Below are 17,880 nucleotides of genomic sequence, written 5' to 3'. Positions count from 1 at the left end.
GTATAGAGTTGAGATATAGAGTAAACACGACCGCAGAGAATTGTGGTATAGAGTAGATAATCTTGCTGACGGGGATAGAATATTCCTTTTAGAGTAGAAATTTAGAGTAGTATGAGTGCTGATAGCCTTACTGGTATGTGAAAACAGCCACTGTAGAGCATTAATAGCGGAGGTCCAGCCCACAAGGCGAAGGACCCATCAAAGGTGGAAATCCAGCCCAGAAGCGGGAGACGGAGAACTCTCGTGTCTGTTTCCTTCCGTCCCCAAATCCAAATTTTTGCCTGGCGGTCTTCGGCTTCCCTCCCAAACCCAAACCCAAATTCCAAATCCGCCGATCCCCGCGCGCCCTCACAAAAAGCTCCCGCCGCTCCATCACTCCTCAGATCCCTCCAACTCCAATTTTCCCCCAATCTCTCCGAGCTCCGACAATCCCCGGACCCGGCCGATTGATGCGGCGATGGTGCGCGAGCTCCGCGTCGACTCCTTCTACGCCCGGCTCCGCGCCGCTGCGGGCTCCTCGTCCTCGTCCCCGCTCCTGATCCTCCCGTCCGCCGCCGACGCCGACTCGCTGTGCGCGGTCAGGGTGCTCGCGCACGTCCTCTCCGCCGACTCCATCCGCTTCTCCATCTACCCCGTCTCCTCCGCCGTCTCCGCCAGGGCGCTCCTCGCCTCCTTCGCCGCCCCGGCCCCGCCCTGCCTCGTCCTCGTCAACTGGGGCGCGCACCGGGACCTGCGCGCGCTGCTGCCCGCCGCCTCCACCGCCTTCGTCGTCGACTCCCACCGCCCCGTCCACCTCCACAACCTCTGCGCGCGCAACGACCGCGTCGTCGTCCTATTCACCGCCGACGACGAGCGCACCGCGGATCTCTCCTACGACTTCGACCTCTCCGCGCTCGCCGACGCCTCCGACCTCGCCGCCGACGCCGGCGACGACGACCACCTCCGCGGCGGCCCCGGCTCCGACGCCTCCGACTCGGAGGATTCCGATGACGACGAGGATGACGCCGGCGGTGGCAGGAGGAAGAGGCGCCGCCTCTCCGACGACGACGGCGACGACCCCGCCCCCAACACCGACCCCGTGAGGCTCTTCTGCAGGCTGCGCCGCGAGTACTACCGCCTCGGCACATTCCACGGCAAGCCGTCGGGGTGCCTCATGTACGACCTCGCGCACGCGATGCGCAAGAACACCAACGAGCTCCTCTGGCTCGCCTGCGTCGCCCTCACCGACCAGTTCGTCCACGACCGCATCACCAACGAGCGCTACCAGGCCGCCGTCATGGAGCTCGAGCAGCACATCAACGGCTCCGGCAACCTCGACCCGTCCGGCGCCGGCTCCGTCGTCACGCTCAAGGACGGCACCAAGATCCGGGCGCCGGAGGCCTCGCGCATCGCCTACGAGGACGAGCCCAGGCTCATGCTGCTGCGGGAGTGGAGCCTGTTCGACTCCATGCTCTGCTCCTCCTACGTCGCCACCAAGCTCAAGACCTGGAGCGACAACGGGCTCAAGAAGCTCAAGCTGCTGCTGGCCAGGATGGGCTTCCCGCTCGCAGACTGCCAGAAGAACTTCCAGTACATGAGCATGGAGGTCAAGCGCAAGATGCGGGATGAGTTCGACCGCTTCCTGCCCGAGTACGGCCTCACCGAGTTCTACTACCGGAGCTTCTTGAGAGTGCACGGCTACAGGTCCAAAGTTTCTGCGGCAGATGTTGTGTACGGTGTCACGGCGTTGCTTGAATCACTGGATTCCCAGTCTAAGGACACAAAGGAGTCTTCAGCGGCTGAGCAGTTTTGGGTTGCTTACTCTGCACTATCACTGAGCAACGCTGACCAGTTGCGAAAAGGGATGCTGTCTGCAATTGAGATACAGAGGGCAATATTGAGACAAGGAAGCTCAGCGATTACTAAGACAGGGTTTATACGGAGTGCCAAGAAGTTCCGGTGGGTGAAGCTTGATGACCCTGTCGACACTAACAAGCTTTGCCACCCGCAAGCACTTACCAAGTTCTGCTTCTTTCTGCTGGATGCTCTCAAGGAAAGGGGTGCAAGGATGAAGCCACTGATCTGTGCTTGCTTAGCAAAGGAGCCAGAGAAGGTGCTAGTTGTCGGGGTATGTGGGAAGCCAAGGCTTGGGGCTGTCCAGGGGAATGCGTTTGGTAATGCTTTCAGGTATGCGGCAGAGGAGATTGGTGCGGACTATTTCCATGACATGTTTGAGTCATCGTGGATTGTTCTGGATGTTGTTGCTGTCAGTTCTTTCATGATTCGATTAACGGAGAAGCTATGATCAGATGGCACGAGGTTTATACAACGTGGATCATTCTTTCAGTTCCCAGGACGGGAGAGTCAGGCATGATCCTCTCCAAATAAAGGTGCTGGAGATCAGGTGCTAGACGATATGCATTTTCCTAAATACCAGTCCACCTGCCATTTCACTAACCTAGTGGTAGCAGGCCTGACAGGCTTTCTGCTTTCTTTGTTTGAGCTGGCCAATGATCATGCCTAAAGAAAGCTGAGAAAAATGAGTTTCTTCTGTTTTAACATCCCCATTAGCCAATGATAGATCTATAGGTTCAGATGCAAATCTGATTCTAACAGAGGGGGTAAGGTGTATTTGTTTACTGTTTATGTTTTATCTGATAGAATGGATGGTTGTACCTGTATCTGCATAAACATGCATGTGGACATTTCTTGTATTCAATTCTATATCACAAGTCTCTTGCAATGCTATTAAATTCATAACAAACGCTTTTATATCTAGTATATATGTGTGTGCGTGTGTGCATAAGCCTGCTCTTGGTTGTATGAACTACAAAGATGTCTTAAGAGCAGTTGTTTTCTATGATAAGTAATGCTGAAGCAAGTTTCAAGTGGCCACTTTCTTTTTGTAAACCTGCACTATGTTAATCATGACTGTTAACCTGCTGTAGTGCTTTAACAAACATAGACAGTTGAATTTCTTACGATGAAATATCATGTACTCGTATCAGGAATGTCATATCTTATAGTCTAAGATAGTCCAAGTACCACTAAGTAGCTACGTTGGAGGCTGTTCGCATCGAATTAAAGCCAGTTGTTTGAACTGTTGCAAATGCAATCTATATGGACAAAATATTGTAGAAGCAGTAGAAGACGGTACGGATTAAAGCCAAGCGATCTTAGTCGGGCAAGTGCTCTTAACTTTTAAGCACCTTATGTTGCTTTATACAGAGGATAGGGAGTTGTTTTGAAATAAAGTCCTATGACTGTTGTGGAGTTTGTAATTGCTGTGCCCATGCATTAGGCTAGAAGCCAACCATTCATCAATCTTGAATAACACTGTATCCTCATGTTTCACAGTACAACCTTTCTTGTGTGATTCCTATCCTAGAGGTTATGTGACGTGGTTTTAGTGATTCTATTTACACATTCTAGACAAGAATTTGGATTTCTCAACCGGTCATTACAAATTCATGATTCCGTTATGTTTATGACTGAAAACGTAGAGCAGAATTCCATTTCCTGTTGTTAACTGAAATGCTAAACTGCTAACATTAGCAAGAAAATGTTGGCCATCTCAATTTGATCTGTAGCATCAGAAGTTAGTTTCAACTGCGAATTGATTTCTCGTGTGAAATTTCCACAACATTGTACGGTTGGCACTTGGCATTGTAAACCGGAGATGTTTATTTCCTACACAGTTACACTAATTGCAGTCGAAATCGCTCAACAATGTTTGTTTCTGTCTCATCATCACAACTAGTCAGTTGAAATTTCCCTGATTTCGGGTCTCCTCCATCTCATGTTATATGCATGTGGTTTTCTAAAGTAGTTTATAGCAGTTGGTCATGTAAAATTACTTAACCATATCCCTGTTTTCTGGAAGAAGACTGATATACTTTGTCTTTTTTTTTTGGAGCAAGGTTAATATACTTTGTTACCCGCTGAATATTGTGCTGGATAAATAAACTGACAGTTGAGTTTCATTTCTCCTTTTGGAAGGCACCGTGTGTTGGCCTGCAGTGATGATCTGTGGGATTAATAAATTTCTTGCCTAGAGGCCTCAAACTGTTTGGTCCTGTAACAATCAGGCTAACTCAAAATCTTAAGCTGACAAAAGAAGATAGTCAATCGATTTATACACTTCAATATCTTTATTCACGTGCAGCTAGAAAAAAAGATGTAAACATAGATAGAGAGAGACGTAAAACCTGGAAATAAATGAGTGTAAACACAAATAAAGTCTCATCTACTTTGATACTATGTTAGAGTGAACGTACTAATCAGTTTAACTAAAAAACTTAAGTATAAACCTGTTTGTTTGGCTTTAATCCGTATCAACTTATACAGTGTTGCTGTCTCTATAAATTACAGCTGCAGCAATCTAAACGTCTGGGTTTAATCTGAAGTGAATAGCTCCACGCTCTCTATTTATACACTTCAACAGTTCCGACTCCTGGAATTTGTCGACATGTTTCAGACGACGGCGGCCGTGTGGCGAGGGAGGATGGCGCCGGTGCCTAACGGTTCTGGCCATGGGCGCGCCTGACTGCGGCAATTGCCGTTACCAATCGCAAGCGCGGCACTCCACCATCGCCCTAGAGCGGTGGTCCATCTCCGCAGCACTATGGCGCCCGCGCCGTCTGTTTCGTAGGTTTTCCTTCCTTCCCGTACGCCTGCTTTGCTTTCATTTTGCGTTAGTAAAACATTGACCAAACTGGTTTCATCCCAACAAGAAGCAAACCCAACGCCAAGCTCGTGTGTTCCTTCCTGTATTCAGGTCTAACGATGAACTCCAATCCAATGTCAATCAAGATCGACAGCTGCTGCCTAACTGTTTAACTATTTGTGGATGCGTATGTGTGATACAAGGACTTGGCATCCACCTGTATATTGCCAATTCAATGCAGTCTGCAGTCTGCATGAAGGGATGAAAGTTGAAGCCTTTGCACTCTGCAGTCTGCACATGAGGGGCAGAGCTTAGTGGGTGTTTAGTTTCTAGGGACTAATTTTTAGTCCCTACATTTTATTTCATCTTAGTTCCAAAATTACCAAATATAGAAACTAAGGCCCTGTTTGGGAGAGCTTCACTTCAAGAATTTCAATTTCGTTCTAACATCTTCAACCTAAACGGGTTCAGCTCCACGAGCTTTAGTTTTTAAAAAAAATCGAAACTAGAGGTCTGTTTCATGAAATTTGTGAAGCTCCTTAGAGGGTGTTTCAAAAACACTGTTTTTATATCTCCTCATGAAGTTGCACGAAAATTACCCACCATGCTACTGGTTACGCAACATATATGTAAGACCCAAAATTGGTAGAAAAAAATAAATAAAGAAAATAAAAGTATCTATGATAGCATCTCTAGAATTTTTGAAATTTTTGGAAACCATTAGGACCTTTCCTCTTCATAATATATATATATATATATATAAACGTGTACATCGAGAAGTATTTACAAAAAGGGATAAAGTAATAAATAACAAATAAAAGTGACTTGCATTTTCATGCTGGATATTTTGTAATGTTGCATATTGGGTATTGAATCAGAATTCTGAAATTGAAACTTGAAAATAAAAATAAAATAGAGAGAAGAAAATAGAAACTAGAAAAGAAAAAAAAAAGAGATCCCCTCATCTCTGTGGGCTGAAACCGGTCGGCCCACATACTCATCCGCCGCGGCCCACTTCTTCTCCTCCCATCCGGCCCAACCGGCGAAGCCTTGCGCTGCCGCACTTCCCTTGCCGTGTCGCCTACACGTGGGCCCGCGTGCTGGGTCTTCGTCTTCACGGAATCCGCGCGGCGCCCGCGGCAACAGCGCAACAGAAGCGCGGAAGATCGGCCTTCAACAATCTTGCGCCTTTTTCTCCGCTCGGACTTTGTTGTCGGTGTATAAAACTCGTGCTCTCCCTTCGTCTTTCTGAACCCGCGCTACTATTCCTAGTCGCCATTACCACACATCTGAGAGAAATGCGCCGCCGCACGGGGCAAGTCTTCCCCTTCACCGATCTGGGCGAGTTGTCGGGCTGTGGAGCATCGCGGGTTCGAGGCGAATCCTTCCGTGGTCTCGGCAGGGCAAATCGGGGGGGGCCGTGCGTGAGGAATTGCTCACCGGCGCTGTGTTGCCGCCGCGGAACCTCTGTGCAGCGTGGGCGGCTTCGGCTGCACCCTTAATCGTGGTGGTAAGTCTACTGGTGCACTCTCTATCTCTCTTGCTTGGTTTAGCGTCGGTCCAGCGTGTAGATTAGTGTTTGGGGGTAAGTCCCGGCGAGGTCTGGCCATGGCGCCGCCGCGCCAGGTGACTGTGTCACCGGTGGGATTGGTCGGGGGTGGACAGAAGGGGATTCCTCCGTCCGATCTCGCCTGGTCGGTCTAGATTAGATGGGGAGCGTGGAGTGACTCGGGGTGGTTAGATTCTTGTTCAACGGCGGAGATTAGAAGTCAAAAGAACGATTCAGCTCGGGTGCGGTGACCGTAGATCTATTCATCAGCGGATGGGATGGACTCTCGGGTATTTAAATCCTGGCCGCTCGCCGTTGATCCAACGGTTGGGATCGTTTCGACGCGTAACGATTCGTGATCTAATCTGGGCGCTCGATCCCTAATCCAACGGCTCATAACACCCGATACCTCTTCGCTGCGCGCGTTTTGCATTTAGGCCCCTCAGTTTTCAGGAAACCAACCCGCCGTCCCGGGGGCGCTGTCCACAGAGTCTTAGGAATATTTGCACCGTAGCCCCTGACTTTACTGGAATTCGAAGCCCAGTCCAGAGAAGATTAAAAATAGATAAATAATTATAGAAATTAGTTTTTAGTACAAAAACAACTCTAGAAACTTGAGAAATTCATATATAATTCATTTTAGCTCCAAATTGAGTCATTCCAGTTGCAATAATTTTGTATTAATATTTTATACCATCTAGTAGCACTGTTTAACCATGAAACTTGAATTAAAATTTCTCAATTGAATTAATCTATTCTAGGTGCTAATGGTTTCAGAAATTCCTAACTCAATATCCGTAGCTCCGAATTTAGTGGTTCTTGTTTCTACGATCCCGTAGTATCGTGTAGAATATTCTTACGCAGTTTATTCTTATGTTTGGTGTAATGTTAATTTTGCCTATACACTATTTGTCTGTATTGCTACGTTTAGCAGTGAGGTCACGAGCACCTGATGATCATCCTGGTACCTGGAATCTCAAGTCCCAGGCAAGTTGTGCCCTTGATCACTTCTTTTACCTACTCATGTTCTGATTAATCATAATGATCTGCATAGGTTAATTTTGATGGGACCCAATAGGTCACCCTAGTTTGTTCATCCTGAATACCTTGTTTACCCCTGAATCACTTGGGTAGTTCTGCTACTGCTTTATATGGTTTTGGGTTAATATTTCATTACATCTATGTTCCAATTATGTTGTTATTCTATTTATGTTCATGACAAGATCATTAAAATGTTAATTGGAACATAGAGCTTAACTTGAGAACCACGTGCCACCACAAGGGTTTAATGGGACGCCCTTGGCTGACTAATTAGGAAAGCTAGTGGAGGACTACCTTACCCGAAAGGGGCAAGGGCAGTAGGGGAGTGGTCAGTGTAGGGAGGCCCTCGGGAGGATTTTGCTGCGATGGCGGTCCTGCAAGGGATTCCTACATTGGAGCTTCCTATAAACTGTAGCGGGTTTTCTGAAGCTAGTGGAACTTTGTAAAGGCCTCGTAGTGTTACCCTGCCTCGCCTCCTCGGTAGAGGTGTATGGGAAGTCGCGATCCCTTGGCAGATGGGTAACATGACTTGTGGGTAAAGGGTACCACCTCTGCAGAGTGTAAAACTGGTATACTAGCCGAGCTCACGGTCATGAGCAGCTCAGGACTCTCTGATGATTAAATTATGGAACTAAATTCAATTTGTCATATGCATTGCATCGCAGGTGATGTTGTTACTTTTGTTCTACTACTTAATTGGGTTGGTATTTACTTATACTTAGTAATTGCTAATAAAATTTTGACCAACTTTAAAAGCAATGCTCAGCTCTAACCATCCTCTTTGGTAAGCCTTACACTTCACATGAGCTCCCACCTTTGGCGAGTTCATGCACATTATTCCCCACAACTTGTTGAGCGATGAACGTATGTGAGCTCACTCTTGCTGTCTCACACCCCCCCACAGGTCAAGAACAGGTACCGCAAGATGAGGCGCATGGAGGATGCTGCGATGAGTTCGTGAGAGATCTAGGCCGTCGTCTCCCAGTCAACTTTGGGTTGCTGGATCGTTTCCTCATATGATGTAATTATTTAATTATTTTGTATAGAACTCCTGTTATATAGTAAAGATGTGACATTCGATCCTGTGCCACTATGCATCATATGTGTGAGACTTGGTCCCAGCACACCTGGTGTTTATGTTCGCGCCCGGGCTTTGGACCCCTAAAACCCGGGTGTGACAGAAGTGGTATCAGAGCAATGTTGACTGTAGGACGAAACCTAGATAGAACTCAACAACCATTGTCTGCTTACCTTTGCTACTCTGATTCTTTTCTAAACTTTTCTTAATCTTTTCTCATCTATTTCCGCTTTACTCTGATTATTCTTACCTTTTCCTTCTAAAGACAAATGTGGATTTTACACTTTGAAATCATGTGCCTAAAGTGACTTTAGGAATAGGAGACCTACTCTTAGGAAAAAAAACCTATTTTTATAAGTATCTATGTGCTTGAATGTTTGTTCTTATGATACTTGTCTGATTTGGATCTTTGATTGAGTGTGATGGGTTGTGGAGTAATGTCCACAATCACATCTGCATATACATATAGAAAAAAAACAGTTATAAAAATATCTAAATGAACTAGGTTATCCCTCATCAAAGAATCTAGCCTAGCAAAATCCATCTTATCTTGAAAAAGTCTATCCTACACTCATAGATCCATCTTATCCTAAAAAAATAGATTCTCATCTTATCTTGAAAAGATTTATCTTATCCTAATAGATCTATCTGACCTCAAAAGATTCTACCTTATCCTTATGGAATCATCTTACCCCAATAAGCATATTTACCTCACACTAGTAACAACCATGATCTAATCTAGAGTGGGTTACTAAATGCTGGTACAAAAGATAAGGTCATACCCCTAAGCCTAAATTGGTGACTTGGATTAACTCGGCCATACCCAACAACTTGACCTACATCATGTAGTCTATCACATCTATATCTATCTTAACCATATTCTCCCAACTCCGATGATATACACTAACCTCGAATAAATGAGACCAAGGCCGGGAAATAAAAGATCAACCTCATCAAGGAAGGAGAGAAGTCAAACTCAATCTTCAGATGCATTACCACCTAACACGGAGTTCTTCCTTACCACAAACTTTCTTACCCCTAGCTATTCTTGCCCTAAACTATACATCTCTTATATCCTACCTAATAAGTAGCTGGATACCTATGCCCTCATGATCACCCACTATTGTGTATATAAAACAAATGAGACTATGGACTTTTGAAACAATTATAGACTAAAAGTTGAATTACAAACTTATTGTATCCCTTTTCTTACAAATCTCGTGGACGAGATTTTTGTTAAGGGGGGTAGGATTTGTAAGACCCAAAATTGGTAGAAAAAAATAAATAAAGAAAATAAAAGTATCTATGATAGCATCTCTAGAATTTTTGAAATTTTTGGAAACCATTAGGACCTTTCCTCTTCATAATATATATATATATATAAACGTGTACATCGAGAAGTATTTACAAAAAGGGATAAAGTAATAAATAACAAATAAAAGTGACTTGCATTTTCATGCTGGATATTTTGTAATGTTGCATATTGGGTATTGAATCAGAATTCTGAAATTGAAACTTGAAAATAAAAATAAAATAGAGAGAAGAAAATAGAAACTAGAAAAGAAAAAAAAAGAGATCCCCTCATCTCTGTGGGTTGAAACCGGTCGGCCCACATACTCATCCGCCGCGGCCCACTTCTTCTCCTCCCATCCGGCCCAACCGGCGAAGCCTTGCGCTGCCGCACTTCCCTTGCCGTGTCGCCTACACGTGGGCCCGCGTGCTGGGTCTTCGTCTTCACGGAATCCGCGCGGCGCCCGCGGCAACAGCGCAACAGAAGCGCGGAAGATCGGCCTTCAACAATCTTGCGCCTTTTTCTCCGCTCGGACTTTGTTGTCGGTGTATAAAACTCGTGCTCTCCCTTCGTCTTTCTGAACCCGCGCTACTATTCCTAGTCGCCATTACCACACATCTGAGAGAAATGCGCCGCCGCACGGGGCAAGTCTTCCCCTTCACCGATCTGGGCGAGTTGTCGGGCTGTGGAGCATCGCGGGTTCGTGGCGAATCCTTCCGTGGTCTCGGCAGGGCAAATCGGGGGGGGGGGGGGCGTGCGTGAGGAATTGCTCACCGGCGCTGTGTTGCCGCCGCGGAACCTCTGTGCAGCGTGGGCGGCTTCGGCTGCACCCTTAATCGTGGTGGTAAGTCTACTGGTGCACTCTCTATCTCTCTTGCTTGGTTTAGCGTCGGTCCAGCGTGTAGATTAGTGTTTGGGGGTAAGTCCCGGCGAGGTCTGGCCATGGCGCCGCCGCGCCAGGTGACTGTGTCACCGGTGGGATTGGTCGGGGGTGGACAGAAGGGGATTCCTCCGTCCGATCTCGCCTGGTCGGTCTAGATTAGATGGGGAGCGTGGAGTGACTCGGGGTGGTTAGATTCTTGTTCAACGGCGGAGATTAGAAGTCAAAAGAACGATTCAGCTCGGGTGCGGTGACCGTAGATCTATTCATCAGCGGATGGGATGGACTCTCGGGTATTTAAATCCTGGCCGCTCGCCGTTGATCCAACGGTTGGGATCGTTTCGACGCGTAACGATTCGTGATCTAATCTGGGCGCTCGATCCCTAATCCAACGGCTCATAACACCCGATACCTCTTCGCTGCGCGCGTTTTGCATTTAGGCCCCTCAGTTTTCAGGAAACCAACCCGCCGTCCCGGGGGCGCTGTCCACAGAGTCTTAGGAATATTTGCACCGTAGCCCCTGACTTTACTGGAATTCGAAGCCCAGTCCAGAGAAGATTAAAAATAGATAAATAATTATAGAAATTAGTTTTTAGTACAAAAACAACTCTAGAAACTTGAGAAATTCATATATAATTCATTTTAGCTCCAAATTGAGTCATTCCAGTTGCAATAATTTTGTATTAATATTTTATACCATCTAGTAGCACTGTTTAACCATGAAACTTGAATTAAAATTTCTCAATTGAATTAATCTATTCTAGGTGCTAATGGTTTCAGAAATTCCTAACTCAATATCCGTAGCTCCGAATTTAGTGGTTCTTGTTTCTACGACCCCGTAGTATCGTGTAGAATATTCTTACGCAGTTTATTCTTATGTTTGGTGTAATGTTAATTTTGCCTATACACTATTTGTCTGTATTGCTACGTTTAGCAGTGAGGTCACGAGCACCTGATGATCATCCTGGTACCTGGAATCTCAAGTCCCAGGCAAGTTGTGCCCTTGATCACTTCTTTTACCTACTCATGTTCTGATTAATCATAATGATCTGCATAGGTTAATTTTGATGGGACCCAATAGGTCACCCTAGTTTGTTCATCCTGAATACCTTGTTTACCCCTGAATCACTTGGGTAGTTCTGCTACTGCTTTATATGGTTTTGGGTTAATATTTCATTACATCTATGTTCCAATTATGTTGTTATTCTATTTATGTTCATGACAAGATCATTAAAATGTTAATTGGAACATAGAGCTTAACTTGAGAACCACGTGCCACCACAAGGGTTTAATGGGACGCCCTTGGCTGACTAATTAGGAAAGCTAGTGGAGGACTACCTTACCCGAAAGGGGCAAGGGCAGTAGGGGAGTGGTCAGTGTAGGGAGGCCCTCGGGAGGATTTTGCTGCGATGGCGGTCCTGCAAGGGATTCCTGCATTGGAGCTTCCTATAAACTGTAGCGGGTTTTCTGAAGCTAGTGGAACTTTGTAAAGGCCTCGTAGTGTTACCCTGCCTCGCCTCCTCGGTAGAGGTGTATGGGAAGTCGCGATCCCTTGGCAGATGGGTAACATGACTTGTGGGTAAAGGGTACCACCTCTGCAGAGTGTAAAACTGGTATACTAGCCGAGCTCACGGTCATGAGCAGCTCAGGACTCTCTGATGATTAAATTATGGAACTAAATTCAATTTGTCATATGCATTGCATCGCAGGTGATGTTGTTACTTTTGTTCTACTACTTAATTGGGTTGGTATTTACTTATACTTAGTAATTGCTAATAAAATTTTGACCAACTTTAAAAGCAATGCTCAGCTCTAACCATCCTCTTTGGTAAGCCTTACACTTCACATGAGCTCCCACCTTTGGCGAGTTCATGCACATTATTCCCCACAACTTGTTGAGCGATGAACGTATGTGAGCTCACTCTTGCTGTCTCACACCCCCCCACAGGTCAAGAACAGGTACCGCAAGATGAGGCGCATGGAGGATGCTGCGATGAGTTCGTGAGAGATCTAGGCCGTCGTCTCCCAGTCAACTTTGGGTTGCTGGATCGTTTCCTCATATGATGTAATTATTTAATTATTTTGTATAGAACTCCTGTTATATAGTAAAGATGTGACATTCGATCCTGTGCCACTATGCATCATATGTGTGAGACTTGGTCCCAGCACACCTGGTGTTTATGTTCGCGCCCGGGCTTTGGACCCCTAAAACCCGGGTGTGACAATATAACTTCCGTACTCTCTGGCGACAACCCACTAATCATCAAGGGTAATCAAGGAAACCCACAAAAATCAATGGTACTATAGAAGTTGAAGTCCATATGCAAACCAAACGCTCCTGGAACTCACCTTAACAATTTGCTGGAGCTGTTTTACGGTGAAACTGGAAACCAAAGCTGAAGTTTTTGAAGCAAAGCTCTCTCAAACAGGCCCTAAAACTTTATTTTAGTTTCTATATTTGATAATTTATAGACTAAAATTGAATAAAATGAATGGACTAAACATTAGTCCCTAGAAACCAAACACCCTTTAGTATGGTTTTTTTTCGATAAAGGAAGCTTTATATTAAAGGTTACCAAGAGCGATACATCAAGAGGATACATAGTCTTGGTACACAAACTTCCGGCCTCTGCCTAATACACATAGCCAAACTAAAAAAAACAAACAAACATAAACGCAACAACTTTCCCAGTCTAGCGACAGTCAATCCAAAGACTAGATCGCCATCCATGCATCCGGGAAAAAAAGACCCTTTAGTATGGTTAGCTTCGCACTAGAGACTTCTCAATTGTTTAGAACTGACGATCAGTGCCCACCAGACTGAACTGCCCATCGGCATGTGCACCTGACATTTGGTCCTGCCTTCTTCCTCCTCTACTCTGATGGCTCTATCGTGATTGAGACGTATGCTTCTAATCTATGCGTCCTGTGCTCTCTTTAGGTACACAGTTGCTGGATGCTTTGCGTGGTTTTTTGTTAAATGTATGCAGTTACCATGGCCTTGCTGCCAGAGCTTGACTGGGAACCAGTAAGATTACATGAGAAAGAGGGAGTCAGCTCCGTGCTTAAGCTTCAATTTAGCCACTCTGGCCATCACTAAGCTCTGCCTCTGCTTGCCATCAATCATCAATGAACATACAACTGCCATACTGTCAGATACATTCCCTGAGATACTGATGTGAGCCGTCTTAGTTACACCTTTTGGATTCAGTTTAACATGTGTCTAACTAGCAGTGCATGCACCTCTACTTTTGTTGATGACTTGCTAATTGCTATAGGTGACATCTATGCCTGCAGTTCGCACTCCACAGTTTGGATTCAGTTTGCTAATTTCTACAGTTTGGAATTTTGCATGCATTTCTAGATCCTCAACTCGTCTTCTAATGTCCGTTTAATAATTCAGATCACACCTTTGATTAAGTCAAGTCCACTTTGCATTCTTTGAACCTATATAAAAAGTGCTAGCAAACAATATAATTTATCAAATACCAAAATCTAAACTTAATAGTCATATGGTCCATTTACATCATGGAAGCATTAAACATCTGAAAGGAAAACGAATGATTTTCACTAAATGAATGCGTGAGTGTGGGGGGTAGGGGCGGGGAGGGATTTGGTCAGAAAACAATAAAATAAAATGAGAAGCTGGCCGGTTTTCTTTCTGCACTAATTGTGACCAGGGACCATCTGCTTGCCGATCGATCGAGACTGCAATTGCTTCACCTCTCAGCAGGTTCGTTCTTCTATTTATTTAGTTTTCCTTGAGAGTACACCTCTCTGCAGCTTGTATATATCTAACAGTACAAAATAGTATGCTACTGCCATTCTGCATTCATATCTGAAGACTGTAGAAAAGAAGTGTGGCAACAAGTCATGACATGCATGGTCTACAGTCTGTCTACTCATCCATGCTTGCTAGAGAAATGGAGCCTATCTCACTTTGTCAAGGACGCGGATATATATGGCTGGACCACTCAATTTTAAGTTCTTTGAGGTGCCTCTCGCTTTGGAGTTTTGATTAACTATGCATATATGTATTGTTCTTGTCTCATGCTTGTGTGTAAATAAAACCAAACATGCATATTGGTGTATATAAAATTCTCCTATCAGCTGGGTAACTTGCACCCATGCACACATTCATTCTCCTATCCAAGTCACATCTATCGATCGGCTATCATGCATGTTCGCTTCTTTTTCTTGGTGCTAATAAAGCAGCATGGGAACTGAGCATGAGCCGCCGGAGATCTCCTCCATCAGCTGGACAACGAGCTGCTCAGTGGCATCGTCGAACAACCAGTTCTCTATGGAGGACAGATGCTGCTGCTGCTGCCGCTTCTTGGGTGGTGGTAGTGCGGCCCCGCCGGACTTGTGGTCGAAAGGGTCGATGTCAATGGCCGAGGAAGTCTTGATGGTGTCGGTAGCGTCGTCCCGCGCCGGCGAGGCGCTCTTCATCATGAAGCCGTTCAGCAGCTTGGAGATGTTGTCCGTGCTGGAGGCGTACGAGTAGGACGACGACGACGAGGTGTCGCCGTCGGTGGCGGCGAACTGCTGGGCGATGAGCTGGGTGACGACCTCATCAGCCGCTGGTGTGCTGTCGGCCGGGCAAGCAGCGTGGCTGTCCTTGGAGGAGCGGGTCATGTCGTGACGACGGCAATCGGCATGGCCGGCGGTGGGTTCGGAGGGGCGAGGTGGCGCGAAGATGGCGCCGATGGCTTGCTGCTTCCGGAGCTTCTTCTTGAGGTGGGTGTTCCAGTAGTTCTTGATGTCGTTGTCGGTTCTCTGTGGGAGGTAAGAAGCAATGGCCGCCCATCTGCATACATAGATATGCATATATATTGCACTTGCACCAACCATCCGGAGCTAGGTGACGAGAAGAACAAGAAGCTATGCATGATTATGGGTACCTGTTGCCTAGCAAGGCCTGGAGGTGGACGATGATGCCTTCCTCGTGGGGTGTGAAGTTGCCGCGCCGGATGCCGGGGCGGAGGTAGTTGGTCCAGCGGAGGCGGCAGCTCTTGCTGCAGCGCATGAGGCCCGTGCTGACGGGCACGGCGCGCCAGTTGCCGGGGCCGTGCTCCTGGACGTAGGACACCAGGACGATGTCCTCCTCCGGCGTCCATGGCCCCTTCTTGACCCCCGCCTTGTCGCAGCACGGCGGCCTTCCCATCGATCGTGTCCGGCCGGCCACTAGTATGTAGTACCTAATAACTTGGCTAGCTAGCTTCTAGCCTTGTTCGTTCGGTTGCTCTCGAAATGGAAGTCCGGCGGTATTATTATATTGGAAGGCGCTGAGGGGATCTCATTAACAAGCAGGGTTTAATCCTCTTCAATTCCTCCCAACCCCCCATCTTGGTTTTTGTTTTGGATGAAAGGAACAGAGCTAAGTGAGACAGTGAGAGTGAGCTCCTTTTCACTGCTAGCTGCTGTCATCTAGTTAACGACTAACCAACCCTAGCTAGCTTTGCTAGCAACTACCTGCGCGCTTTCTCCTTCACATGATGCATGAACCATAGAAATTGACACTTCAAAAGCAAGGATAGATTACCTGGAGGAACTGTTTGACTATAGGACTCACTCAAGGCAATTTATTCCGCCGTGTGTATGTAGGAAAAAGGTTGCCAGAGTTGGATGACAGCTACGTTTCAGCTACATCTATATATAGTATATAGATGAACATAAAGCACGAAGCACGAAAGCTCGGTCCAAAGCAAGTTTTTTTTGCCTGATATGAGCCTGGTCTGGCTCACTTTTATATGGGCTCGGGCCAGTCCAGCACGAATAAGCGGGCCAAACTCGGACAGGAAACTAAGCATAACGGGCTAGTCCGACCCGTTTACCTTTAAACCCGTTTTTTGTACTTAAACCGTGCTTACCGCACTGTTTGACCCGGTTTTTCTACTTAACGGACTGGCCCGACACCCGCAGCGGGCCGAACTCGAACAGGGAAACGAGCCCGCGAGCTTAGACGGCTCGACCCGATTTTTTAACCATGTCTAGCGGATCGAGCCTAAAACAGAACAGACTTCATCGGGTCCGAGCCGGGCAGGCCGGCCAAAGGCTCGTTTGCCTGTATATATATACATTTCTTGTATCTTTTTGATATTATTGTTACTCTACGATTCTAGTAAATTCTACGAGGCTTGTGAGAGATTTGTCGCTACCAACCAACCACATCCTAAATTTTCTCTGTTATTGCGATACTGATGGTGGTTAGTCTATCTCTATCGCAAGTCAATTAAATGAATTGACCCGGCCGGCCCGCTTCTGCATGATCGAGTGCATGACTTTATCAAGTGGTGAAGTAGGTCCACCCTCATAACGTACACGGCAATTTATATTAGGTCCACATGCATTGGCACATGCAAATTATATGCATGTACAAACTGACCCTTAGTTAGAGCCGCTTTGGCAGGGCTCCTCTAACACTCTATAAAAAATCTATAAAAAAGAGAGGCTCTTTGATGAGTTCTTTGGGGAGGAGTTTCTTAAAAAAAGCAACAGAAGCCCTCGAGCCAGAAAATGAGCTTCTACTGATCGCTCTCCCATGTTTTATCTTCGTCAAGCCCACTTCGCATAAGAAGTTGTGTTTCCAACCAAATAGAATACTCTTTTCAGAGCTATTCCTGAAAATAAGGAAAAAAAGCCAGAGCGGAGCTTGCATAGAAAGAGCTCTACTAAAGGGGCCTTATTAGGATATGTTAGTAGATCCCATATACCATCCCATATCTCATTTTTATTTCAAACCTCTTTATGTAAACAGTGTTAAATGGTGTCATCTATAATTTCGTGTCCCTTATTTTTCACACTCTCTTATGTATCTCCCACACTTACGTATGTACGTGTCACAACTCGGCATTCACATCCACATGCATGCAATATATTTTTCTTCTTCATAATTTCTTGTGTTCATCGTCACAATTAATAAAATCGATCGAGCAGGATCTTTTCACTCCTTCCCTAGCTCCATGACTGCTCACTGCAGGTATATATACTATGTGTATATTGGCATGTCTCTCTCTTTGTATACGTAGTCAAATGTCAGTGCATAGCTACCGTTTCTATATATATCACATGATTAGACTCTATTTTAATAAAACATAAAAGATATGTGGGTTTGTCTAAGATTTGAATCCTCAATTGTGCACAATTTTATCTTATTTTTGCATAAAATGGGAATATGAAGTACGACACACGAGACCGTAGAACTGTGAAAAACTGGTAAGATAAGGCTGACGCACGAAGGTCGTGGAACCGCGTGGAAACTGGTATAGGGCAACACTATTCGTCACCCTAGTTTTAATTTGATGATCACCGACCCTGAAATGATTTACAAAACTCATAAATAACTTAGAGTTATTAAGTCATTTCAGCGTAGGTCATCATTACATAAGATGAC

At 45.8% G+C, this 17,880-nt stretch overlaps 2 protein-coding genes across 2 annotated transcripts; one reads left to right on the top strand and one right to left on the bottom strand.

The window, feature by feature from the left end:
- Positions 1-395: 395 nt before the first annotated feature.
- LOC100383027 (cell division cycle 45) lies at positions 396-2,756 on the top strand. The gene has a single exon (NM_001175706.1). The coding sequence runs from the start codon at positions 458-460 to the stop codon at positions 2,282-2,284; it is 1,827 nt and encodes a 608-aa protein (NP_001169177.1). The 5' UTR covers positions 396-457; the 3' UTR covers positions 2,285-2,756.
- An 11,648-nt stretch (positions 2,757-14,404) lies between these two features.
- LOC115100998 (uncharacterized) lies at positions 14,405-16,185 on the bottom strand. The gene is made up of 2 exons (NM_001371103.1): positions 15,389-16,185; positions 14,405-15,294 (listed from the first exon to the last, which is right to left on the bottom strand). The coding sequence occupies exons 1-2, from the start codon at positions 15,649-15,651 to the stop codon at positions 14,688-14,690; spliced, it is 870 nt and encodes a 289-aa protein (NP_001358032.1). The 5' UTR covers positions 15,652-16,185; the 3' UTR covers positions 14,405-14,687.
- Positions 16,186-17,880: the final 1,695 nt, after the last annotated feature.

The sequence above is a fragment of the Zea mays genome, chromosome 10 (assembly GCF_902167145.1).
Source record: "Zea mays cultivar B73 chromosome 10, Zm-B73-REFERENCE-NAM-5.0, whole genome shotgun sequence".
Lineage (NCBI taxonomy): Eukaryota > Viridiplantae > Streptophyta > Magnoliopsida > Poales > Poaceae > Zea > Zea mays.
This window is presented reverse-complemented; position numbering and strand designations above follow the sequence as displayed.